This window comes from Sturnus vulgaris, chromosome 20 (genome assembly GCF_052056855.1).
Source record: "Sturnus vulgaris isolate bStuVul1 chromosome 20, bStuVul1.hap1, whole genome shotgun sequence".
NCBI classification, from domain to species: Eukaryota; Metazoa; Chordata; class Aves; order Passeriformes; family Sturnidae; genus Sturnus; species Sturnus vulgaris.
Genome location: NC_142262.1, coordinates 6,626,091 through 6,649,457, shown reverse-complemented (window position 1 = coordinate 6,649,457; position 23,367 = coordinate 6,626,091). Strand labels below are relative to the sequence as shown.

The 23,367-nt window shown below is 44.2% G+C and overlaps 1 protein-coding gene and 1 long non-coding RNA gene across 5 annotated transcripts in view; one reads left to right on the top strand and one right to left on the bottom strand.

The window, feature by feature from the left end:
- The window catches only part of TMEM94 (transmembrane protein 94), a 50,765-nt gene that overhangs the window by 19,577 nt on the left and 7,821 nt on the right, over positions 1-23,367 (bottom strand). Inside the window, exons 2-13 of one of the 3 annotated variants that reach the window (XM_014878220.2) lie at positions 22,601-22,727; positions 11,124-11,243; positions 10,335-10,462; positions 9,617-9,753; positions 8,787-8,983; positions 8,009-8,160; positions 7,645-7,747; positions 7,254-7,340; positions 6,615-6,731; positions 2,845-2,901; positions 927-1,031; positions 139-303 (exon numbers count right to left, since the gene is read on the bottom strand). In XM_014878220.2, coding sequence (XP_014733706.1) covers positions 139-303; positions 927-1,031; positions 2,845-2,901; positions 6,615-6,731; positions 7,254-7,340; positions 7,645-7,747; positions 8,009-8,160; positions 8,787-8,983; positions 9,617-9,753; positions 10,335-10,462; positions 11,124-11,243; positions 22,601-22,624 — 1,392 coding nt within the window. In that variant the 5' untranslated portion in view covers positions 22,625-22,727. Of the gene's footprint in view, positions 1-138; positions 304-926; positions 1,032-2,844; positions 2,902-6,614; positions 6,732-7,253; positions 7,341-7,644; positions 7,748-8,008; positions 8,161-8,786; positions 8,984-9,616; positions 9,754-10,334; positions 10,463-11,123; positions 11,244-17,937; positions 18,136-22,600; positions 22,728-23,367 lie in introns of those variants that run through there. The other 2 variants (XM_014878222.2, XM_088176800.1) reach the window with 2 other exon arrangements.
- On the top strand, positions 18,169-21,061 carry LOC148221571 (uncharacterized). 2 transcript variants are annotated; one of them, XR_015807861.1, is made up of 3 exons: positions 18,169-18,801; positions 18,898-18,938; positions 19,042-21,061. It is a non-coding gene; the product is annotated as an uncharacterized LOC148221571 (long non-coding RNA). The 2 variants fall into 2 exon arrangements; XR_015807862.1 differs by having other exon boundaries at positions 18,225-18,582.

Here is a 23,367-nt window from a genome sequence, read left to right as displayed (position 1 = left end):
CTCGCTTGCTTCTTCATCTTTAAGCAAAAAATTACGGCACAGGACTTTTCTACAAGGACCCTCTATAATATCACATTGTGTGTCAGTCAAACTATGATTGCAGCCAGCACACTGTATTATGGATTGAGGATCACTCACCTCATCTTCCATCTCAGGATGGCAGAAGGATCGTGTGGAGAGCTCGTCAGTCAGGTCTTCATGGCTGTCATGAGGTGGTTCCACCTTCCCACTGAAGAACAGAACAGTCTCTGGGCTGGGGTTTGGCCACGAAAGAATCCCCTGCTTGTCTACACAGCAGAGCACCTAGAACATCCCACAACACCCCCAAGAAAGTAAAATCTTAGTGAAAACATGTCAGTGTTCATGCATAGTTGTAAATATCATGACTTTAATAAACACATGGGAGGACAGACAAGTCTCTCCTTCAACAACTTTCTCTCTTAAGAAACTGCACCTAATAACACTCCAAGAAATCCAAGAATTCCTTGCTCTAACAAGATTGATGGGTTGTTTAACACCAATTTTACTTCAGCATATTACAAAACTAGGCATGAAGACCAAGGGAAGGAAGCAACCACTCAACCTATTTCACCAGCTAATACCTTACCAGGAACCAAACCAGCTGGTTCCTGCACAGGAATCAAGAGGGTAATTTGACCAGAACCAGAGCTGGAAAATACAGACATCCTGTCAGATGTCACAGAGTATCTCAAACCATTGTTTTAGCCTGTAAATGTGCTTGGACATGACAAAACAGTTACACAAAATCTATACAAATCTTCTACAAAGACAGGTGCCTGAAGGGTTTCTAATTCCAGCACAGTGAACTGATTGCAAACAATCTGTGCTCAGGGAAGGATGACATGAATGATGCAAATGAAGCATCCTCACAGGGCTCCTCTTTCTGACAACCCAGCAATACTCACAGTGACAGATCCCAGACTGTGGAGCAAGCTGGAAGTGAAGCTCAGAGTTGGGGATTTGCCTTTTAAAACACAGAGGAAGTGGCTCCAGATACAGCGTATCATTTCCTGAGGAGGGAAGCAGAGGACATCAGCCAGTTAGAGACTCATCCAGTGGGAGATGAAGGGGGAGAAGGAAAAAAAAGGAGTATGACATTACCTGCTTTCACTTTCAACACAGGGATACACTGTGAGATAGACATCAGTCTCTGTGGGAACCTGTTACCTGATACAGTGCTGGTGTTCTCCAGGGAAATGCATTTCTTCCCCTCTCCACTGATTGCTCACAGTCAGCCTGATTGTTGAATTGAGAATTCACTGAAACTACCTCTTGTCTACCCAAAACCACAGAAATTAATTCTGGAGCTCATTTCGAGTGGATCAGTTGTCACCTCTGGGTATTTTTGTCCTGAAGTAACTCAACCCCTTGGATTGTGGAGTTTGAGGCCTTTGGTTTCCTAGCACCTTGCTGTAAATCAGGTAAAGGATGGGGGCCCTGTGGTGAGGTGACTTGCCCAAGGTTACTCACTGAGGCAATGATAACATTGGAAACAAAGCCAAGGTGCCCTGACTACTCCATCCTTACAAAGGAATTGTAATGGAATGAAAAGAAGGGGATATTTTGCAAAATTAAAATGTCCACTTGGCACCCTTCATTTTCCACACAAACATGTTTCAGAGGGAGTCTGGATAGCAGCAATCAATCCAAGCACCAGAGCTGTGTGTTTTCCTCTGGCAAGCCTAAAGCCAGCAAAACCAGGATTGAATTACTGTGTTATTTTACTGCTTTTTAGCTGTTATTCTGGAATATTGTGATTACAGAGCACTTCCCCCAAAGCTCCTCAAATCGTGTTCCCTGGATCCTAATGGTTAGTACAGCAGTAAGCTCAAATGCAAAACAATCCAGAGCTATCACCAAGAAAGAAAAGCTCTTATTCAAACCAGTTTCTTCTGAGCAAAAATGTTATAAAAGGAAAGAAACAGATCTTCTCAACAAGGTAGGTCAGCTAAAATCATTCCCATCTGAAAAACATCTCAGCTAAATGATGAACTGGCACAGAAAGGCAACAAAATATTCAGCAAAGGTAATGCATGTGCACCCATGTGCATTCCTCTGAGTGACTGGGAGCAAGGAGACAGGAATTTATTCTTAACACACCTAGGGATTTTTAGTCACTCCTGGAGTCCATCTGCCTCCTTACAGAAAGGGGAATCTTAACACCAGATTAGACAGAGAAGTATCTTCCTCTACCAACCTGTTTAATCTGGATGATGCAATTTATGGAGTGGCCAAAGCAGTTCCTTCCCCACAAAAAGGGCTCCTGAAATGTTCAATTGCCCCAGCTTTGGAAGCACCAGTAATGTGCTTAAGCCTGATAAGAAGCCTAGGGAGCAGGATCAGACTTTTAAAATGCCTGAACATCCCGTGGTCCCCTCTGCAGTTTGGTCTGGGTGCTGAGCACCATTCCCTCTGTTTTAGTTTTGGCTCGAACAAGGTTTTTCTGGTACAAGCAAAATACTTCCCTTCTTTCAGATACACACCATACAAAGTTCATTTTACTTCTGGAACAGGACTTAGAAGAGATACTGTCTCCAGGATAGAAAATGTTGATTTCAAACCATTTGCAATATTCAGAAAAGCACAAGTGGACTCAGAATCAAGGTCACCTCCATCTCTGGTCAGCACAGCAGTATTTACATGGGGAGGCAGAGGGGCAGACATGCAACCTGCATGCATAGCAAATTAAAGCAACAAATGAGTGACAATGGACAACTGACAAAAGTAAAAAGGATCTAGCAACAAGCAGATGAGAGAGGAAGGGAAAGGATATCATGAAGTTCTGCAGTGAAGATGGAGGAAAACAATTCATAATAATAGTACCTGAGAAGATACCATCTCTGTGTAGCTGCTGAGAGTGTCCTCTGAAAACTTAGCAAGCTGCAGCAAGAGAAGAGACCAGTTACTATAATTGTGCTCAGAAATGTGCCATGAGGAACATCCTTCCCTCAGGATGTGCCTTCAGGGAGGAGAAAGCAGGAGTCCTGCTCCGTGGGAATCGCTGTACCAAGGCAGACCGATAACTCATCAAAGCAATTAAGTCTTTAATGGACTCAATTTTTATCTACTTGTGAAGCACAGGCAAAGTGCTTGGTGCTGTACATCACAGAGGAACACACAGTCATTACCTAAATGTCTACAGAGAAAATAATAGCAATTAGACCCAGAGAAGGCTCTTTCTGGGTGGTTATTTTTAGTCAGAAAGAGACAGGATTGAGTGATCTGATTTTCACTTATATGGGTCAGTTACAGGAAGGGAGCTGGAAGAGGGGTTGGAAAAGCAGGTGCCTGGAACACAATGGACACAGAGGAATGAGGTGATATGAATGGGATGTGGATAGGAAATGAAAAGAAATTGTAGCAGGGCACCACCACGGTGCTCTTGGAATCATGCTGAGGAATTCACTAACTCAGAATTTTTGCATCCAGTACAAAGGTATTCCACACTAGATGTAATTTTGAAAAAAAATAAATTTAAGTCTATTCATAACCATAAGTGAACATGGCAATTACATTTATATGTAAATAGAACTACAGCCCAAATAATAATTCATATATCTGGCACTCGAAAAAGGATCAGTTTAACAAAGCTGAAAAAAGCTAAGAGAAATCTGTCAGAAATCAATTAAACTAAGAACTAAGAAGGATAATTAGGAACTGGTTAAGAAAATTTTGTTACAATTTTAAAAAGCAACAATCCTATAGTAAAAATAAGAGACCAGTCTTGATTGAAAGCGAAAATAGAAGCAAGAATTAACATAAAAAAATAAGGAAAAGTATACCAAGTAGGTAATTAAAACCAGACCACTGCTTGTTAAAGACAGTGGAATTGCAAATGAACACTGTAGGCAAGGCAGACGTGTTAAATAAATATTGCTATTCCTTATTCAGTGATACAATCATACCATATGATAACTATGAAATATTTTCCATTCCAACACCAGCTACTGAAAGTAAATATGTTAAATTAGCAGGCCTGGACAATGACTGTTACTGCTGATTTTGCACAAGGCTTGAACTATGGATTAAGTCCCAGTTCAATGGAAGTGGTGCCAATGCCCAAAAAGGGAAGGAGAACCATCCAAGTTACCACAGGACCCCAGACAGACTTTGATTTCAGACAGAATAGGAGCAGCTAATATGAGACTCAATTAAAAAAAAAAAAGTGGAATAATACAATCAGTGCCAAACACCACAACTATATGAGCAGCAAATCTCAAACTATTGTGATATCTTTTTTTTACAAAATTACAAATTTGACTGATAAAGTACTGCTTTTGACATAAACTATTTGGCAACTTGACTAGATTCTAAATGCTTGACTAGTTTTCTAATGAAAATACCAAAGTAATAGGGCCCATGTCAAATATATTTGAAACCTACTATGTCTAAATGGAACAGAAACAGAAAATATTTGCAATAATGTGTTACTAGCTCAAGCAGGGACAAATCTAGGTATTTGGGAGAAAACTAAAAACAACACATTACTGATAGAGACTGTAAAGGATACAAAGTTTAGGGCAGGGTGCAATGTAAAGAGGACAGACCACTGTCACAGAACAATATGGATTGCCTGGGCAATATGCAAAAACATGTATCCCAACAGGCACAAAACCAAGGCTGTGTATTTAGGTGCAAAAATGAAGGTGGATTACAGGATGAGGATTCTCAGAAAGCAGTAACTGCAGCTGAACAAAGCCTGGCCTTTGAAAGCAGTGGCTGAAAGATCTAATGGGATCCTTTGCTGCACAAACAAGGGAACACAGAGCAGAAAGTCCAAATCATTCTGAAATTTATCAGAAGCACAGCTATTACTGGAATATTTTGTGGGGTTTGAGATTCATAACCCTACACAGATCCTGAAACAGTGCAGAAAGCTAAGAGGAACGCCAAGAGAAAGATTAGAGGTTTGGAAAATATGCTTCTAGTGCCTCAAGGTGCTTGAACTGTTTACTTAAGCAGACATGGTAAAAAGGAATGTGAGTAGTTACAACAGACCAGAATTTTGATTGACGTGCTCTTTGCTCTCAAATCAAGGAGACAAAAGATGAAAAATTTCCAAGGGCTGGAAATCAGATATTGCAGAAATTCCCACTAACACAGAATGTTCATTTTTAGCAGTGAAGGTAAATAATTACCGAGACAACCTATCAAAGGCAATACAAATCTTTTCAAACCAACAGCAAATTCCTTTCTAAAAGGAATGTTGCTGCAGTCCAACTGTAGTAATGAAACTTGAGGCATGGGTTTGTTTAGGGGGGCACTGGTTTGTGTCCTTTCAACCAGTCACAAGGGTCACCTCTGGCCTTGAAAAATTGGGAATCAAACAGCTTGAACATGATAGGAAGGGGAAAAAGGTGGAGAAGTGGCCAAGTTGCCACCAAGTAGGCCAAGTGATTGGAGAGGAGAAGGGTCTTACCTGCTACATTTTGAACAAAGAAGAGAGAAGGTAGGAGAGAAATAGAGAGGCCAAGTGACTGCCCTGGTCAGGGGGTGAGTGACCAAGGCACATCACAGCAGCTGTTCTGCAGCAGCAAGGATGGAAGATCATGTCTGAGATGCCATAGAAAGAGCTGGCTGGACAGACAGAGTTGCCTGGACAAGAAAAAGGAGAAGACAGGAAAGAAAAAAAGGAAGGTCCAAGTATGAGTGACAGGACAAATGGGAACATTGGGAATGATGAAGCAAGGAAGCAAAGGAACTCTGGCTTTTCCCAGCTGAATTGAGAATTGTGATGGGCAAGAGGCAGGTTTCAAAAGTGCAAACCAAGTGATGCTGAGAATAGGTAGGAAAGGTAAAGTGGCAAAAACACTTAGAAGAGATTCTAAAGGTACAAATGTTACTAGGAGATGTAATGTGCCCTTCCTCCCAGGACACAGGCAGCTTAGTCATGTTCAACTAGAGAGAAAAGAATAGAAAACACAGACCCAGAGCCACAGAGGCCAAGGAAGGACAAGAAGGAGAGAGAAACTGTCCAAGTAACAGAAATCAGCACAGAAGACAAACACAGCTGAGTGCATCTCACCAGCACTGTCACCAGGACAAAAGAAGGGACGTGCAACAGCACATCCAACTCAGGATCACATCCCATCAGACCACCAGACTCCACTCCCCAAACCAGCACAACCACCAGAAATTGCTCTTACTCCCTGACCCACTCAAAGGCCATGCCTGCAAACAGCCCCAGAGCCCCAGGAAAGGATTGGTCATTGCAGAGGATATGATGTATCTCATTCCTTCTCATTCCTTCCTACACATTGGCGAGTTACAGCCACCACAGGGCAAATACCTCCATGTTGACCCCTCTGATAAATTGTAGTTATTTGACAGAAAGCACATGCTTTGAAGTTTTATAGAATCATCAGAGCTTCCTATCACCTTGGGATATCTGTAGAGAGGTTGGAAAAAATTAAAGCATCTGTTCAAGAAGTAATATTGTACTCCAGGGAGAGGGCACAGCTGGGACAACCAAAGATCCAACAAGGTTTTACAATTATGTGGACACATCTGCTGAATTAAGTGTGCTCACTTCACAGAGCCTTTTTATCTCCTGCCCTTGTCTCTGCAATGGTTTGAAATGGAGAGAAACCTACCAGTGAGGAGGATGAGGCCTTGCTCATCTGGGCCAACACTCTGGCTTCTCCAAACGCTGTAGCAAGAATCCATAGGACAGGAAAGAGCAATGGAAGGATGGGTAAGACACCATTCACCTGAAAAAAACAACCTGTGATCACCAACAAGCACAGAGACAACAAGAAGTCAGAACCTCTCACATGACATCCTTTCCACCACAGTGAGAGGATAAGGATAAAAGGCCAGGGCAAGAAGGAAGGGGACTGGAGGCAGTCCCAAACAGTGCACAGCTTAGGGGTGTTTAATGAAGGAGGCAATGAATCAACCACACCAACTTGCAGCTGTTTTTCCTGCTGAATTTGGCATAAACTCTAAGGAGTTTAAAGGCAAAGGATACCATATACATAGAAATAGATAAATAGATACAGATAAACACATACATGGCAAATGAGAGAGCAAAACATTTAAAGTGAAGTCTGTAAGGAATGGCCAGGGAAGTTCTGCTGTCCTTCTCCACTGAATGCTCCTGGATCCAGCATGCTTCCAGATCCAGGAAGCACAGGATGCTGTCATAGGATGAATTAAGTCACTGAGGGAGAGAATTCCTGTTGGTGGTGCTCTGGGGAGGAGGTGTAGTGAAGCTCAGTGCTCTCCTTTACCTGCAGCTGAAGAAGAGTGTACTGCCAGGAAGCGATTCCAGGAGCTTGGAAAATGAAGCGCACGGCATTGGTGATCAGGAATCCAGCCTGCAATTCAGAGATGACACTGTCACCTAAACACTGGCACACTGCAGGGAAGGTATTTTCAGTGCCTTGTAACATTCTCAGCCCTGGGGTTAAGTATGAAAAATATATTTTTGATCTGCTGCTGCAGTTCCTCCCTCCACTCTCGTGGTTACATGGCTCAGCATCTCTGATCTGCCCAGGGTACACACAGAGTCAGCTGCATGACAAGCCTGGCCACAACTTCCTGTTGATGGCTGCAAATTCTTCAGATTTATTGACAAAACATGGCTTATTCTCAAGGACAAAGGCTTGGAATGAGACTTACCAGCACAATAGGGACAGCATATTTCAGCATCACTGACTGCACAGTGAACCTCTCATTATCCAGGGCTGTCACAGGCCGTGACAGAGCCATTTCCAGGCACCACCTAAAAACCAGAAAACAGCTTGAAATTTCAGCAACCAAGAACCTAACCCTTCACTTTCCTTGGATATAAACCTCCCAGCAGATCTGATTAGAACACTGTGCTCAGCCTATGCTATGAGGGAGAGCTGTCAAGAGAGAAGCCAACATCCACAATAAAAGTGTGGCACTTGCCAGTGTAAATTTGCAGTGCTGCCAAGCAAACTCCTCAGGTCTCCTCACCTGCTTAGCAGGAAGGCAGCACTGTGCCCTGCACTTAACCCACCTGACATTATCAATTATTGGAGTCTTCAACACACGGAAGAGACGATAGAGCTGAGGATTCTGAGGTCCCTTCTTCACTTCTCCTCTTGGGGAAGGTGGGGGTGAGAAAGGTGGAAATAGATCTCCAGGCTCCAGAACTATGTGCTCATCATCCTAGAAGAAAGGTCAGAGAGCCCAAAGGCTTGTGTTCAAGCACATCTGCTTATTTCATGAGAACTGGCATTCGGAGTGAAAGTTACAATTAAAACCATTAAAGGTAAATTTCAAGCTTTAAACTTTTCCCAACCTTCTTTAAGTAGTAAAATCTTTGTACAGATCTTGTAAATGACTAGTTAATTCACTTCTACACCAGGTATTTTATACTGCCTTCTTTTACAATAAATCAGTAGTAAGGAGAAGGTCAAAGCAGACAAACTTTATTTCTGCACATAAAAAGCAGGATAAAGGACGAGGTTTGTATGTCATATTATCCTACTGGATAGATTCACTCCACTTATATTTAGAAGCACATTACATTCTCCCCTTGACCTGAGAGAGGAGGAAATACAGTGCTTTTGTATAACATTAGTGTCTCCTGTCCAGTGGGTTTGGGAGTCCATGGAGAAGATGCAGTCTGGCTAACTATGCACCATCCTTGACTGAACTGGAATTTCAAGCTATTTTCAAGGTCAGAAGAAACCAAATACTCCAATAATCTGTACTCTGGGAATTAGAGTATTAGCAAGAAAAACCTGGGAAATATGTTGTTACAGGCCAGGGAAATTAGACAAGCAAATTACCTTAATCCCTCTCAGAGAAGCAAATGACTCCTGGCCTGGCCTCAAAGCAACAACATCTCCTTCTACCAAGAGGCTCACGGGCAGGTTGACAAGATGCCCATCCCTGTAGGCCCAGTGAAGGGACCAGGATGGGGCATAAGGCATGTGAAGGTCAGGGTACATGGAGTCTGGCCATTTCACCTCTTTGCCAAGTGTATCTGAAAGCACAAAGTGCAAAAGAATGAAGTGGTAGCAATTCTTGATTTACATCCTGTAGTGGTTATAAGTCCCCCAATGCTCAGCTCAGCCCATTCCAATGATCTTTTATCATCTCCCTCTTCCTTCTTGATGGCTTTTCCCTTCTCTCTCAACCCAGTATTAACAACTAAACAGTCATTTAAAAACCTATACAACAGAAAAGCTAAAGGCTGCCCTTAAAACTGCTCCACAGACATGAACTGCCCCCTCAGGTCCCAAAGCCCCTGATGCTCATGCACAGCAATTTATTTCCTTCTGCTCTGTGTTGTGATACAACCCCACGTGTTTTCTCCTCATCATCTGCTGCAAGGCAGATATTTTTATAAGGATATGAGGATTTGAATTACTCCAAAGCACAGCCATAACAGACGCCCACCTGTTAACACACAGCTTGGAAGCACATGGCCACATGACAGCTCAAAATAACTATTTTACAGGACAGGCATGAGGAGAACACACTTCCCACAGCCTGTTTCTGTGCAGCACAGGGGAAGGTTAGCAAGCTTAATTAGGAATGCATGTGATCAGCTTTGGGGAAAGATTCAATGGGAGGAAAACACAAGTAAAAATGGGACAGATGAAGGAGACCTCACCGTTTATCTTATCAACAATGGTCTGAAGCCTCCTCTCCACCTCTCTGCACTTCAGCCTCTCCTGACGCCCGATCGTGAGAAGATCCAAGAGGAGCAGGAGGAAGAGTGCCAGTGCATTGACTATCTCAGCACCTTGGCTTCACACAGCAAAACAGGAGGAAGCAGAATGCAGATGAGGTTTGAGTAAACGAGCAGAATACACTGCCAGACACCCACAGAGATAAACATACAACTGCCTGGTTGTTTATTCCCACATCTCACAGATTTATGGCTCAAAAAGAAACGCATGATCACACTTCTTCTTTAGGATAATGACACCAGAGAGGTCTGAAAGGACCCATCTAAATTAAAAAATACTTCACAAATATGGTCAAGGCATGTATAGCACATTAACTTCTCCCATGAGCCACTAATTTCTCCAGTTTCAAAATACTTCCTAATTATGATAATGCATTAGGAGTTTCAAAGATCTAGGAATGCTGTAGAAAAAAAAACAAATCTCAGTCTCTCTATAAGACACTCTCTGGGTCTATTAGAAGTAGAATTAAGTTGGCTGAAGTTCTGTTAAAAGGATTGATAGGAAATTACCAGTGTGAGTAAGCTGATATCTAGATATCTAGACAGAATGAGGGACAACACATGTCAATGACTCTCGGTACTAAGATGATATAAAACCACCACCTTGCTTCAGTTCAGCAGCACAGGAAGCTTTGCTCACCTCCCCTGTGGCTGGCTCCCATAGCAGCACAGCAGCAGCAGCACTGCCAGCAGCATCAGAGATGCACCAGGCCAGTGGAAACAGGAGCAGCGGTTACCATGGTACAGGAAACTGCTCCTCCACACCTCCTGCAAAGGGAGAGCAGCACACAGTCAGCACTCACGGAATACAGAGCCAGACATTTGGAAAAGCAGAATGGGAAAGGGTGAAGACATCAGCTGGTGCTCCAGGGAGAACAGAACTTTGCAAAACCCCTGAACATGACACAGAGCATCCCAGATCCACTGTGTAAATCCTTCAGCAGCAATGGATATTCAGTTGGTGAGTCTGGGTGAACACTCTCTGCTTTTCTCTTGATTGGAAAAATGAAAAGGTTTCTGTATCAGGCTGTCCCATTGTCACTGACCAACCAGGAACACTTTTAAGCACTGTGCATAAACACTGGCACTTTGTATTCGACACACATGCCAGGAAAACATAAAGGACAAGGGGAGCCTGTTGAGCTTCACAGCTCTTTATCTCCACCTGAGATGGACCCTCTAAGCTCACTGCCCTTAGTGGCTCTTGAAGTCCTGAGATCCTTCACAGAGCAAGAGGCATCTTCCCACTGAGCTCTGGCATCCAGGAGAGAAGTGCTGACAAAAACTCACCCTTGGGTAGATTCCTTGCTTTGTTCCCAAGGACTTTAGCACTTCTCCACCTGGACACTGGGAGGGAATTCAGCCCACTTCTGTTTAGCTCTCATCTTTACTTTGAGAAAGGGAGACCAAGTGCTCAACGTGTGCTCACCTTCCATGAGGTCCCTTTTTTCCGTTCCTTCTGATGCCCCTCCAGCAGTGCTGACAATTGGTCTCTCAGGATCGTGAGAGCTTTCTTTGTGGTAAGGCCCAAACTTGAGGTCATCTCATCCTGAGGTGCCAGAAAAATAAACTGGTTAGTGCTTCTCTATTTTCCTTTTAGGCTTTTTCCTGGTGGCTGACAGAGCATGTGACTGTGAATGCCCTGCACTCATCTCTCCAGTCTGATTCTCCATTTTCCTGAAACCATCTTCCCTCCTGTGAACTTTAGACTGCTGGCTGGAATTAGAGCACTTAGATAGTATCAGGTAAACAAACCGGTCCTGACTGTGCTGATAAATACTTTATCAAAGCACAATACTAAGTCATTTCTGTGAAACAAGATCTAATCAGCAGAGGCTGAGGACAACACAAACAGAGGTTATGCAGGCTTGAACTGGTATCAGCTTCAAGAGACAACAGAACACAGTTATGGCAGAATTTTAATGATACAGGATGAATTTTGCTAACAATACTAAAAACTAAGTAGTAGAATATCTACAATTCAAAACAAGAGTGGTCCAATTTCCACAACTGCTTGCTACAGAATTTTTTGTGAGTCCTGCCTCTGTGGCTCCTTTGATGCAGAAGCTCCTAGATTTAAATGCTAGGCTGCAGGACCAGACATGACCCTGTCATCAACTCCTCCTTTTACAAGAGCAAACACTGGAGTTTTAAGTGCTGAACTGCAAGGGAGACATTTGGATTTGCAGGAAACACGGAGTTCACAGCACTGCTCCTTCAGTGCTCAGCAAAGAGGCAGCAGTCCCAAAGGACACATCCCAGGAGTGTGCCATATGGAAAACGCTCCATAAGATGCTGATAACAACAAAGTGGGGTAAACATTTGCATTTCTGGGCCAGGAGCATGAGCACTTTCTTTCAAATCACAGATTGCAGTGAGGAACTGTGGGCTCCACACCACTGACAGCTAACCAACAGGGAACAGCAGGCAGGTATCCATGAGAGGGCTACAGCAGGGAACTGCTAAATCAACGTTCTCATGGGCATTTCATGTTTTAATACAAACACATTGAGCATGTACAGCACACAGGATATCCTGCATGTTGGAAAGGTTCACATGTGTCAAACTGTGCCCAGAGTACAGCACTACTGAACACAAACAGGCAGGAAGTTTGTCCCTCCTGTCCCCAGCAGTGTGACACGGCCCAGAGCTCAGCCAGGAGCTGCAGCTCTTCCTGCTCTTGTAGCTCTTCCCAACCTTGCCAAATCCACTGTGGTCTCAAACTGCAGCAGTTCTGCTCCTCAGGAGCTGCTTGCACACACCCAGCTCTGCAAGTGCAGCTTGGCTCTGATCTGTTCTTCCTGTTCCTTAACTGCACGGTTTCATGATGAACATTTACTGGAAACTAATCTTGGACTTCAGACTCATTTGCATTGATGGTCCAATCCAAAACTATAATGCAGTGTTGAGGAACAGAACACAAATTCTCTTTCAAATACCATCTACCACACACACACACTCCCCCCACCTATCAGGGACAACATGCAACAGCAAATTCTGTCCAGGCAGAGTCCAGCAATGCTGCTTTAGCTGCACTTTTACAGAACTAAAAATAATCCTGCTGCAGTTTTCGTTCTCTGTGTCAGCTTTAGGAATAGAGGAAGCAGTTCTGTGCTGTTCTTGGAAGCAGCCCAGGTAACATCAGCACAGGACTAAACATAGGAGTGTCTCAAAGACTCCCAGAGGAGAAGATGGCAGTGGAGCTGGCACCAGCCAAGCTGCTGCACCACAGAGTGCTGCAAACAGGAGTGTCTGAGAGCAACATCGAGCAAGGCACAGTCAGGGCTCTCTCTCCTGTCTGACTGCTGCCTGCCTGGGGCAGAGCAAGGCACCCACACAGAAAAAAAATCTTCTGCAACATGGGGAAAGCAGACAGATAAATAAAACACACAGAACGAAAGGCAGCAAAAGTAATAGGGACTTGAACTGAAAAGCAAAGTCTGCTTAGACACCGAGCTGGCTCCAATGGATTCATCAGGAGCTCCAGAAGAAATGAGAGGAAAGCTGCACTTAATGCCAACATCTACTACAGTCACACAGTGCCTGGAAAGACAAACTGCCATAGCTCAGCAGGCAGTGAGCACAGAAAGGCAGCAAATCCAGAGATAATCAAAAAAGGTTCCTGAAACACTTGCACACCTGCTCCAGACTTTACACAGGAGTTACCGGTTTGGCACAGTGTCACACCAGATAAGGACAGCCACAAAGGAACGTGGCTGTAGCAGGTGACAAAGGACAAGTGCAGTGTGGCAGGGCTGGGGAAGAGGAAGGGCAGGGATTGTTAAACACCCATCCTGACACTTAGAACATGGAGTATTTGGCAAAGGAGGCAGAGCCAGTCTGGTAAACACTGCAATACTGTGAGTGAGGGCTGCTGGGGGCACTCAGGTAACCTGCTGTGGGTGAAGGGAAACAGCCTGGCACTCAAATGAAAGGGACAGGCAAGAAGAGCCATCCTGAGCTCCTGGCAAGGGGCAGCTCCAGGTTTATGCAACAAAAGCTGCCCTGCTAAGTCATCAGCTGCTAATGAGGCATTTTTCAAATGCCCTTAAGTAAACCTTTGGCAAACCCAGGCTCTGAAGCTGTCCCAGAGGGATCTTTCCAGCCTTTCATCAGCTGCAAATGCTCTTCCTGCCACAAACCAGGAAGTGAGCACCCCAGGGTGAAGAAGCTGCTCACAGGAGGTGTCAGTTCATTAATAAAAAACCTCAACATTCACATCTTTGCTTTGGAAAGTTACAAAGAGAAAGCTGCTAATTTTCTGGTCCAAACAGAAACAGCAAGACACCTTCCCACCCAGCTGCCTTAGCACAGGGTTTGCTCTGAAAAACAACAAAGAAAGAGCAGACAGTAAATTCCAGGTTACAGTGAAAGCGAACCCCTGACGGGTATTAGGAGGCATTTTAAAAGGCTGTACTTCCCTTTCGCCTGTGCCTAAAGGCAAAAAGTCCTAAGGACAAAATGAGCAGTTGCTTCCTCCTTCACCGTGGAGAGCACAGGAGCCTCTAAGTGCACTTAGGGCTCCTCTGGAGCTGACCCTGCCCTGGCCATCCCAGCCTCAGTGTGAGGGGCATGGCTGGAGCCAGGTAAAAAGGAGAGGATTGCATCCTTCTGCTTTGGGATGATATCAGGGCTCTCAAGACTTGTGATCTATGGGATGGCTGTTAGGGGAAAACCAGGCCAGGACATTTCCTTTGTGCATGTGATTTTAGTTTCTAGAGGCAATGAATGGGGTGTGGACTGGATGGGAACATGAAAACATGTGTGAATTTCTTCACTCGTAGTAAATATTCTACATGTTAAATTACTGCTTAGCTTGTCTGAAAACATTAGAGAAAGGGAACCTGAGACAGTTGTTGCAAATGCCCAGGGTTAGGAGCTGGTTTGGCTCTTCAGGAAAGAAACAAGAAGTAGCTCAGAAGCAGGAGATGAGGAGTCACAAAATCTATAAACTTTTCTTTGCCTTGTCCTTTCAATTGACCCTCCATAGTTTGACAGGGATAAATAAGTTGTCAAATACCCAGGAGCTTATTTAAATCCATAGCCTTGCCTGGCTCATGGCAAATAGGTTCTCTTTGCCTTCCTCAGGGGTTGCAGGAGCATTTTCAGGCTGATAGGTAGGAAAAGTGTGGTTATTTTCTGATTTTTCCTCCTACAACATGAAGTTGTTCCCGAGCAACACCACCTACCCATGTCTGCTTCCTGCAGCCCACCTTCATCCTCACACGAATTCACCACTGAGCTCTCTTCCTGAAATTCACATCTTGCTCTTTTACACATAGAACCATTTTAAATTACCCTAAAAGTTTATCAGCCATCTCACACTCTGCTACCTAATGAAAGACAGAGGTCTTGCAGCCTCCTTCCAGAGGAACAAAGAAGTAGAGCCCAGAATGTGTACAGAGAAATGGACACAAAATATCTCTATATTTAAGTCCTCTTATATTTTCTCACAGCCATTACACATCCATAGTAGCATATTTATTTGTTGTACCAGTAAATGTTGATATAATATGTGCCAAATATTTTTTTTAATACAGGAACACAAATATATTCCTTGCTTTCCAGAGCAAAGAGGGTTGAATCATCCTCCGTGGATTCAGTCTCTTGCAGAGTAAGGAATTCCCACCAAGACTGCTGTATACTTGAGAGTAACTGCCTTTACAAAGACTGTTTAAACAAATAAATGAACAGAATACAAAATATTTGCTACAAGTTTCAATTCTCACAGACTGCAGATCCACCCCTCTGATTCAGAGTGGTGGAAAACCCCAGCAAGGCAGTTGTCAGACTGTTTCCCTCTTTCCAGGCTGCACTCACTAGGCTCCTTTTGTAACACCTCTACACAATTGCTTTTCAGATCTGAACAGTTGGAGGTGGGAAACTGGGCAGCAGAATGTTCTTACTTTTCCTGAGAGCTATTTTGCATTCCTTAGCAGAAAAAGAAGACAGTTTTTAATTTAACAATGACACTTTGCAGGCGATTAATCTACTTCAGGGATTACACCTCCTGAAATGCAAGCATTATTCACAGGTTCAAAAACACATGATAAAGAGTAACTTCAACAAATATATTTGCATTTATTACTGTTAAGTTGGATTCTTATTTAGGGTAAGTCACAATATGGCACAAAGTGGGGGTTTTGGGTCTGATCAGAGAGGATGACAGACATCAAATACATGACAGCACACAATTTCTTGGGGTAGCATTTCATACAGCAGCCTAGTGCTAGAGAAGGATTTATTCTTGTGCCAAAGCAAATCACCCATCAGGATGCTACAGCTCCTGTACACCTGCAGCTGCTGATTTAGTGCTCAGACTGCCTGAAATGGCTCATCCCTGCTACAGAGTGACACAGGAACGAGCAGGGCCAATCCATCAGTCAGTCTGGGCAGAAACTTCCCTCTGTTATCCCATCCTTTGTCCCAATCTTGCTTGCTGTCTTCCTTGGTGCTCTCCTGGCTACTTTTCCTAAGAGATCAGATCCCTGAGTCCAGGCAAGAATGTTTCTCTAGTGACCCAGGCTACATCAATCATTCCCCTGACACATTCCTACTCGACGGGATGAACTTCTGACTGTCAGGACTTTTGACTTTGACTGTCAGGACAGCTGGATTCTCTAATTCCTTCTGCCACTGTTTTCTGCAGTGAAAATCAGAGGTTTTCTGAGGAAAATCAGAGATCCTCTGTACCTTAGTTTCTCATTCTGTGATGGGGCTACAACTCCCCACCAACTGTTGTAATTGTGAAGATTACAACATTCGCCAGCCCACCTGAATGCTACTGGAAGGCTCAGAAAAAAGAAATGTGTGTTGATATCTGCACAATTCAGGCAGCTCGACCAAGCAGACCATGGCTCTGTGGGAACCACTGCCTTTAAACCTGGACATGCTGGGAAAAGCACCAGAAGGCATGAGGAACACAGCTATTAAACTTGGTTTGAATGCACCTGACGTGAGCTTGGCAGGCTCAGTTTAGCTGTTGGTGGTCTCAAATCAAGTGAAACAAGCAGAGTGTTCAGCACAGCAGTGCCCAAGTTAATGGACAGAGCAATAGGCAGCAACTCTCCTCCCCAGCCCCATGCAGCCCAGGATGAAAGGCAGCCCAGACCTCCCGCTGCCCCTGGACAAAAGAACCCCCCCAGCTGGGTAACTGGGTGCCTGCAGAGGCTCCAGTGGGGATGCTTTGAAGCTCACAAACAGGGCCTGCAGATTCCCCCTGCAAAAAGTCAGAGCTGCAGGAGCACAGAGCTCTGAGATGTGGCCAAAGCAGTGCTCACCACCTGAATCACTGCTGCACTTTGCTGTGCACAGGGTCCATTTTAATCCATGTAACAACACCCACATCTTATGCTCTCCACAAAGCATGGAGTAAAGATGCCAATAGGCACAATCAACCTTTCTACCAGGTAACACAAAGCCCAGCACTTTGCTTCTCCCCAGGAAACAGCCCAATTCGGAATTGTACATTCCTCAGTCCATCCCTTCAGACCTGTTTGCAGCAGCAAACCCCCAACCACAGTTACCTGTCCCACCAGGCTGCTGGCAGGATGAGACAGGGTTTATGCAGCACTTTGAAGCACTACACAATTATTAAGCTTTAATTACTGTAATTTAGCCAGTTGCATTACTCCTCCAAGTTCAGAGAGCAGTTAGGGGTCTGTATTTATCCTGGCTTCAACACACAGCAGTGCTTTATGCCAGTGCAGAGCTCCCTCCAGGGAATGCTAATCCCCTCCCAGAGGCCAGCAATGCTCAGAAATCCACAGAACTTCAGTTCATCTTTCACCCCCTCGATAGTTTCCCTCCCATCCCCACTTCTTCAGCTGAAGGCTTTGGGGACTCAAACAGTGATCCAGTCTGGCAGGTGCACTGCCGGACAGATCCCACAGGGATGAGGAGGCTCAACAGCTACAGATCAAAGCCTACAGAAGCAACAGACAAATTTAAGCCATGAGGCAGAAGGGCAGCAAAGCAGGAGTCAGCAGCTAAAATCCTGTGTGGATCTTCCTATTGGTCCTGGGGTTAAAACTGCAGTTTAAAACAGTTTCTTTTGCCCGTCACCACCAAAAACAAGCTATTCTTTACCTAAAATCATCACCCTCTGTTTCATGTCCTGCCATAACCTCCTTCCCCCAAAACCTCAAAGCTCTTCATGCCCCATCACATCAGGCAGGATGCAGACTGGGGAGGGAGACAGGGAAAGCCATTTTGAAATTAAATGTTAAGGGAGAGGAACTTACTTTGCAACATTTGCCTTGGTGGGGGATCCAGAGATCAGCCTGCTTGAAGAGCATCTGGGCTAAATTCCTGCTCTGCTTCCCCAGCAACTTGCACTGCTGCTGCTGCTGCTCTCCAAAAATGAGAGAGCAAAGAGGGAGAGGGAGCAAGACTGTGCAGAGCCCAGCGCTGCAGAGAATGAGGCAGAAGCAGCAGAGTGAAGCACCAGTGTGCTGATTAATTCAGCCTGTTTCCAGTCACGCTGCAGATCCAGCAAGGAGGCGGCAGATGGGGGTGGGGGATGAGGGAGGATGAGGGATGGAAAGAAGGGGAGAAAGAAGCAGAGAGGGAAGAAAGTTTGCCCAGGATAGCACCAGATGTCTGTGAGAATGGTTCATTCATCATACGGAGCCAACACAGTGAGGATCCCTGGGCTCACTGCCTGCAGAGCTGCATATGCATGCACAGGAAGGGATGATGCTGACAGACACGGGTCTGTGCAAAAGCAGATGGCAAATAAGGTAGGATAAAGTGCTATAAAATATGCTACAGGGGAAGGAATACCTGAATGGGCATGGAAAAAAACTAAATTGAGACCAAGAGACTCTGGAATATTAACTGCCCCACAGATGACTCCACAACTTTGGATTCAAGCTTAATTCAAAAATGTAAGTATTTGCTATTTAAATAAGTGGAGATGGTAACAGGTCCCATCTGAAGTGTTCCCTCCCTCTTCTCTTGCTGATAAAGAATGCAGCAAAAACCCCTCTCAGCATCCCATATTCATCCTGAGCCACAGGATCTGAACTAAAAGGTGCACATAAATTCACCACAGCCATGCCTGGGGGCTCCACATTTACCTGGGCACAGCACACGTGAGACAAAGGGTAAGTGTAGACTGGGGAGGGCTGTGTAGAACAACAACAAGGGGATAAAAAGATGAAGAAGGAAAGAGCCTTCTCTCTCATTCTCATATTTTGCAGGAATGTTTCCTTCTCACAGTTGGAGGGATGCACCTTTATAAGTGAGTTTTTATTTAGCACCTACTTCAGTGCTGTCCTAATTCTGTCTGGGGCTTCCTAGTTCTGCAGAGCAATCACTAAAACAACTGCTTTCATTTCACACAGAAAGGGGTAAAGAACTGGCCCAGCCAAGCACCACCTCAATAGCCTGCCAAGGATTACAGCTGCTGGTACCAAACAGGACAGGCACTGCCAAGGCTTCCAGTCCCAGCACACTGGGCAGCTCTGAAGACCATGTACAGGTGCCAGGACTCACCTACCATGCCTGGACAAGCTATTCACCTCCTTTCCTTTCCTTTCCTGAGGTTCAAATGCCTGATTAGGCACAGCCCATGTTCTGTGTTTTAAGCCAGAAGGGCAGAGATTAAGTGGCCTCAATATTCACAATAAGCCAAACACAGGGCCTGATTATCACCTGTGTGTTGGCACCAAGTTACACATGGGTGTGTAATCTCACAAAGCTCCCAGAGCCAAAGCTGAAGGGAAGCACACTTTGTATTTATTTCATGTAACTTCAGGAGAAAGCAGAAGAGAGAAAGAGGCAAAACATCCTTTATCCTTCTGCAGGGCATTTTGTTTCCTAGACAACAAATTTTATACTGCAGAAAACAAGAAAATGTCCTAATGGCACAATTTTTCTTTCCTGCCTGCTAAGGAACTACTCATCTACTCCATTAAACACAAAAATACAAAGGAGAGAAAAAAGAAAAGATCAACAAGACTGGGTAAGAGTGGATAAACCCTCACACAACATACTTGTAAGATCCCCTCTTTATTACAGTGCTTGCTGATCTGTCTCCCATGGCTTTGAACCTTTTGGAGACTCGAATGAAAGTGAATAAAACAATTTGCTTGTGCAATACCAGGAACAATCCTTGTGCTTCATGCAGTTAGAGGTCCCAACCTCAAAACCTCCAGCTTTGGTCATGGACACAAGTGGAATTGGATCAAATTGCTTCTTCTTGTTTACCCCACTGCTGAGAGACCTTGCTCTAAAGTGTTTTGTGTAGGGCAGTAATCTGTACTATGTAGCCTCCTTCTATATATCAACTGGTATCAGAAATTGCATCTGGATGTGCATTTATACATTAAATAATAGAATGAAAGAGCAGAAGATAAAAACTTGGGATCTGAAGTTAAAACTGGGACTTGAAATAGAAGGTTGAGTATAAAGGCAGAGACTGACCTATACAAAACTGCAGCATAAATGAGAGATGCCTGTGGAAAAAGGATCAGCATGTGAAAAAGCCCTTGGAAGAAGAGCTGAGCTTTTACAGAACAGCAGGGAATAAAAACAGAGACACAGCCACTGGCAGGACGAGAAGTGGCAAAGGACTTGGGCTGCTTTTCAGTCCAAAGGTAGGACTGTAGCTCTTGTTAGGCAAGCTGGAAGCAGGAGCAGCAGTGCTGGAGCAGTGTGGAGCACAGCACAGCTCCCTGAACACGTTCCCAGGCCCTGGCCAGGAGGCACAGTGCTGTATCCAGGCTGCAGCAATTACACTGGGACAATACAGTCAGTTGTTATGGGTAACTGTGCAATGGATGATGTCAATAATTTTTATTAGTTGTGTGCCTGCAAATGCAGCCTGTCTAATGCAACACAAACTCAGGAGCCTCCCACTGTCCTGTGGCAATCAGTGCTGCTCTCTCAGTATGTGCTCTGTGGTCTTGGAGCAGAGATTCTGGCACCTTTCACAAGGATTGAATTCACTTCAGAAATACACAGAAAATTAAAAAGTCAGAGGAGGAGGAGAAAGAACAAGATATCAGCACATTTAATTTAAGAAGGTTTCGGCTCTGCTCCTAAAATACTCTCTGCATTTCTCTGTGCTGTCTGGCAAAAACTGGAAGGCAGCCTGCATTACACCTGACAAATTCTGATCCTCAGCCATTCCTGACAAGGGAATTTATTAGCCAACTGGAGCCAGAGGACAAGTCTCTCATCTGAGTGACAGATGCCTGTGCTGCAGCAGTGCTCTGAGCACATCTCCTGCTCCACGAGTGCTAACTCTCCATCACACACATATATTGAAGAAATTGCTTTCAACCACATTTGGGACTGATGTTTTCACGTGGTTTCATTTTATTTTTAGCATTTTAAAATAAATCTAGCACCTTGAATTTACTGCTGAGGTTACAAAGCAGGTTAATTTGTTTCCTTATCAGTGTATATGTGTCCAAGTTCTTCACTTTGGGAAGGAAGATGGATTCCACCTTAAATGGGGTGGAACCAGGATCTGCAGTATTAAAAAAAAAGAAAAAAAAAAAAAAAAGAAAGAAAGAAAGAAAAAAAAGAGCAAACTCCTTAGCACTAAATAATTAAGAATTATGGATTGAAAGGGACCTTAAAGATTATCTAGTTCCAGGCCCCCTCTTGGGGGTGCTAACAAGAATAAAATCATGGTCTGTCCTCAGAATCCAAAGTTATAAAATGCAGCTTTATGTATCTGTAGGGTTTTTTAATTCCTATTTAAAAGATTGTGGTGATCTCTTGCCTTCATTTTTAATTCCCATTCAGAAAGGAGGGAGAAAAAATTTCAGGAAGTCAGGAGAGGAGATTAGGACTTGAGAACACCATGATTCCCCCTGTAACCTCCTTGTCAGGACACTTTCCTAATAGGCCTTTTAAAGGTCTATTACAATACTGAGCATGCTGCCTGTCCAGCAATTTGATATGATCTTCCTGCACTGTACAGTGGAGAATGTCATATGAGAAAGGTGAGCCAAAGATAGTGACCTACAGTGAAAACGTCCCTGCCATGCCCTGCTCTCTTTGGTGCTCTCAGATCCTATACACAACACACCCCTCAACACAGTGCTAATTGCAGCATCTCTTAAAATGATCAATACCAGATTAGCCCATGATGTTATTAACAAGAGAACAAGTAGATAACTGTCTTCATTGGAATGTTAACTCCATGGTAATAAATCAATTTGATATAAAACAACACAGGTCAAACACATCCTCTGAGCACCCCAGAACCAAGAGGTTCAGGCAGGAGAGAGCCCAAGCCTTCCTGGTCTAGCACAGCTCAGAACAGAAACCCAGCAAAGCAGTGTTTGAGTAGGCAAGTGCCACAGCCAAGGTGAAGAACTGACCTTTAAAAGTCACTTACACTGCTTTGTATGTTCAGTCTAGGTGAGACCCTAACAGGTACTTTGCACTAATGAACAAAACCATTCCTCACTGCTGCATGGAGAAAACAGACACAGCCAACAGACAAAAGCTCATGGTGTGGTGGGGAAAGGGACACCAGGGAGAAAAGCAAAGAATGTTCTCTCACCAGAGCTGGCTGAGACCCCAAGTTACCATCAGCAAATCTGGACTCAGATGATTTCATTGCCCTGGTTTATTTTAAAAAATCTTTCCACAAATTCAGCCTTTCAAGTGAAGCCAAATTGAGTGTCCATGGGAATGGAGCCCCAGCTTAGAGCTCAAAGGAGAGACACTGCAGGTGTGACAGAGAACACCTCACCTTATTCCCACCCTGCAAAGATTTCCCTGCTGACAGGGATGTGAAGGTGACACAACTCTCAACTTCAATTCTAACCATGGGTTATACCACTACAAAATAATGCCACTGGTGAATCTTGACCCAAAATAATAAAGAATATAAATCGACTTAACACTTAAGTTGGGTGTGACTGTTATCAGCAAACCTACCTGACACTTCTCCTTGAGGTCCATGGCTGTGCAGTTCTGTAAGCATGTCCAGTAAAAGGGGACTGCTCCTCAGGGGAGAATGTCTCCTAGGTAGAGAAGAGCTTGGCTACATTTACCACATCACCATCTGCAGAAACAGAAGGGGAAGCAATCAAGTCTCCCACATTGCTTCCTTCAGGATAAGAAAGCGATGAAATTCACAAAATTCAAATTACAGCATTGGTCTTTAAAAGGAGACTAGGGAGATGACAGTGCATAACAGTGCATAACCCACCCTGTAACTCAGAAGTTAAGTTAGCTTAACTCTCCCCAGAATCTGGCATCCATAGATGATTTAAGTTCCCTGCAGTGCCGAGTAAGCGTATGATAGTAGTCCTGACAGGCTTTTGGGCAAGCCTCCAAAAAAAGGCTGACAAAGCCTGGATTCCACCAGGTGTTGGAGCAAGCTGTCAACCACAGCTATTTGTCTTGTTACTCTTATCTACCAGGAGCTTTGTCCAGCTAATCTCTAATGGAGGCAGCAATAATAATTCTTCCCTTTGAACATCACATCCAACCTTTGACAAGGTGTGCTGCTGGGCTGAGCATGGATCTGATCACCATAAGTAGGTCAGAACTCCTAGAAACATTTCCAGATGACAGTGGAACTAGGCCTTTTCTCTTTTCAGCCCAAGTGGGACTCTAACTGAATTGAGATAGGAAGCAGCTCTGAACTCACATCCTTCTTCTAGTTCACCTTCCTCTACTTCCCATAGAACAAATTTGTT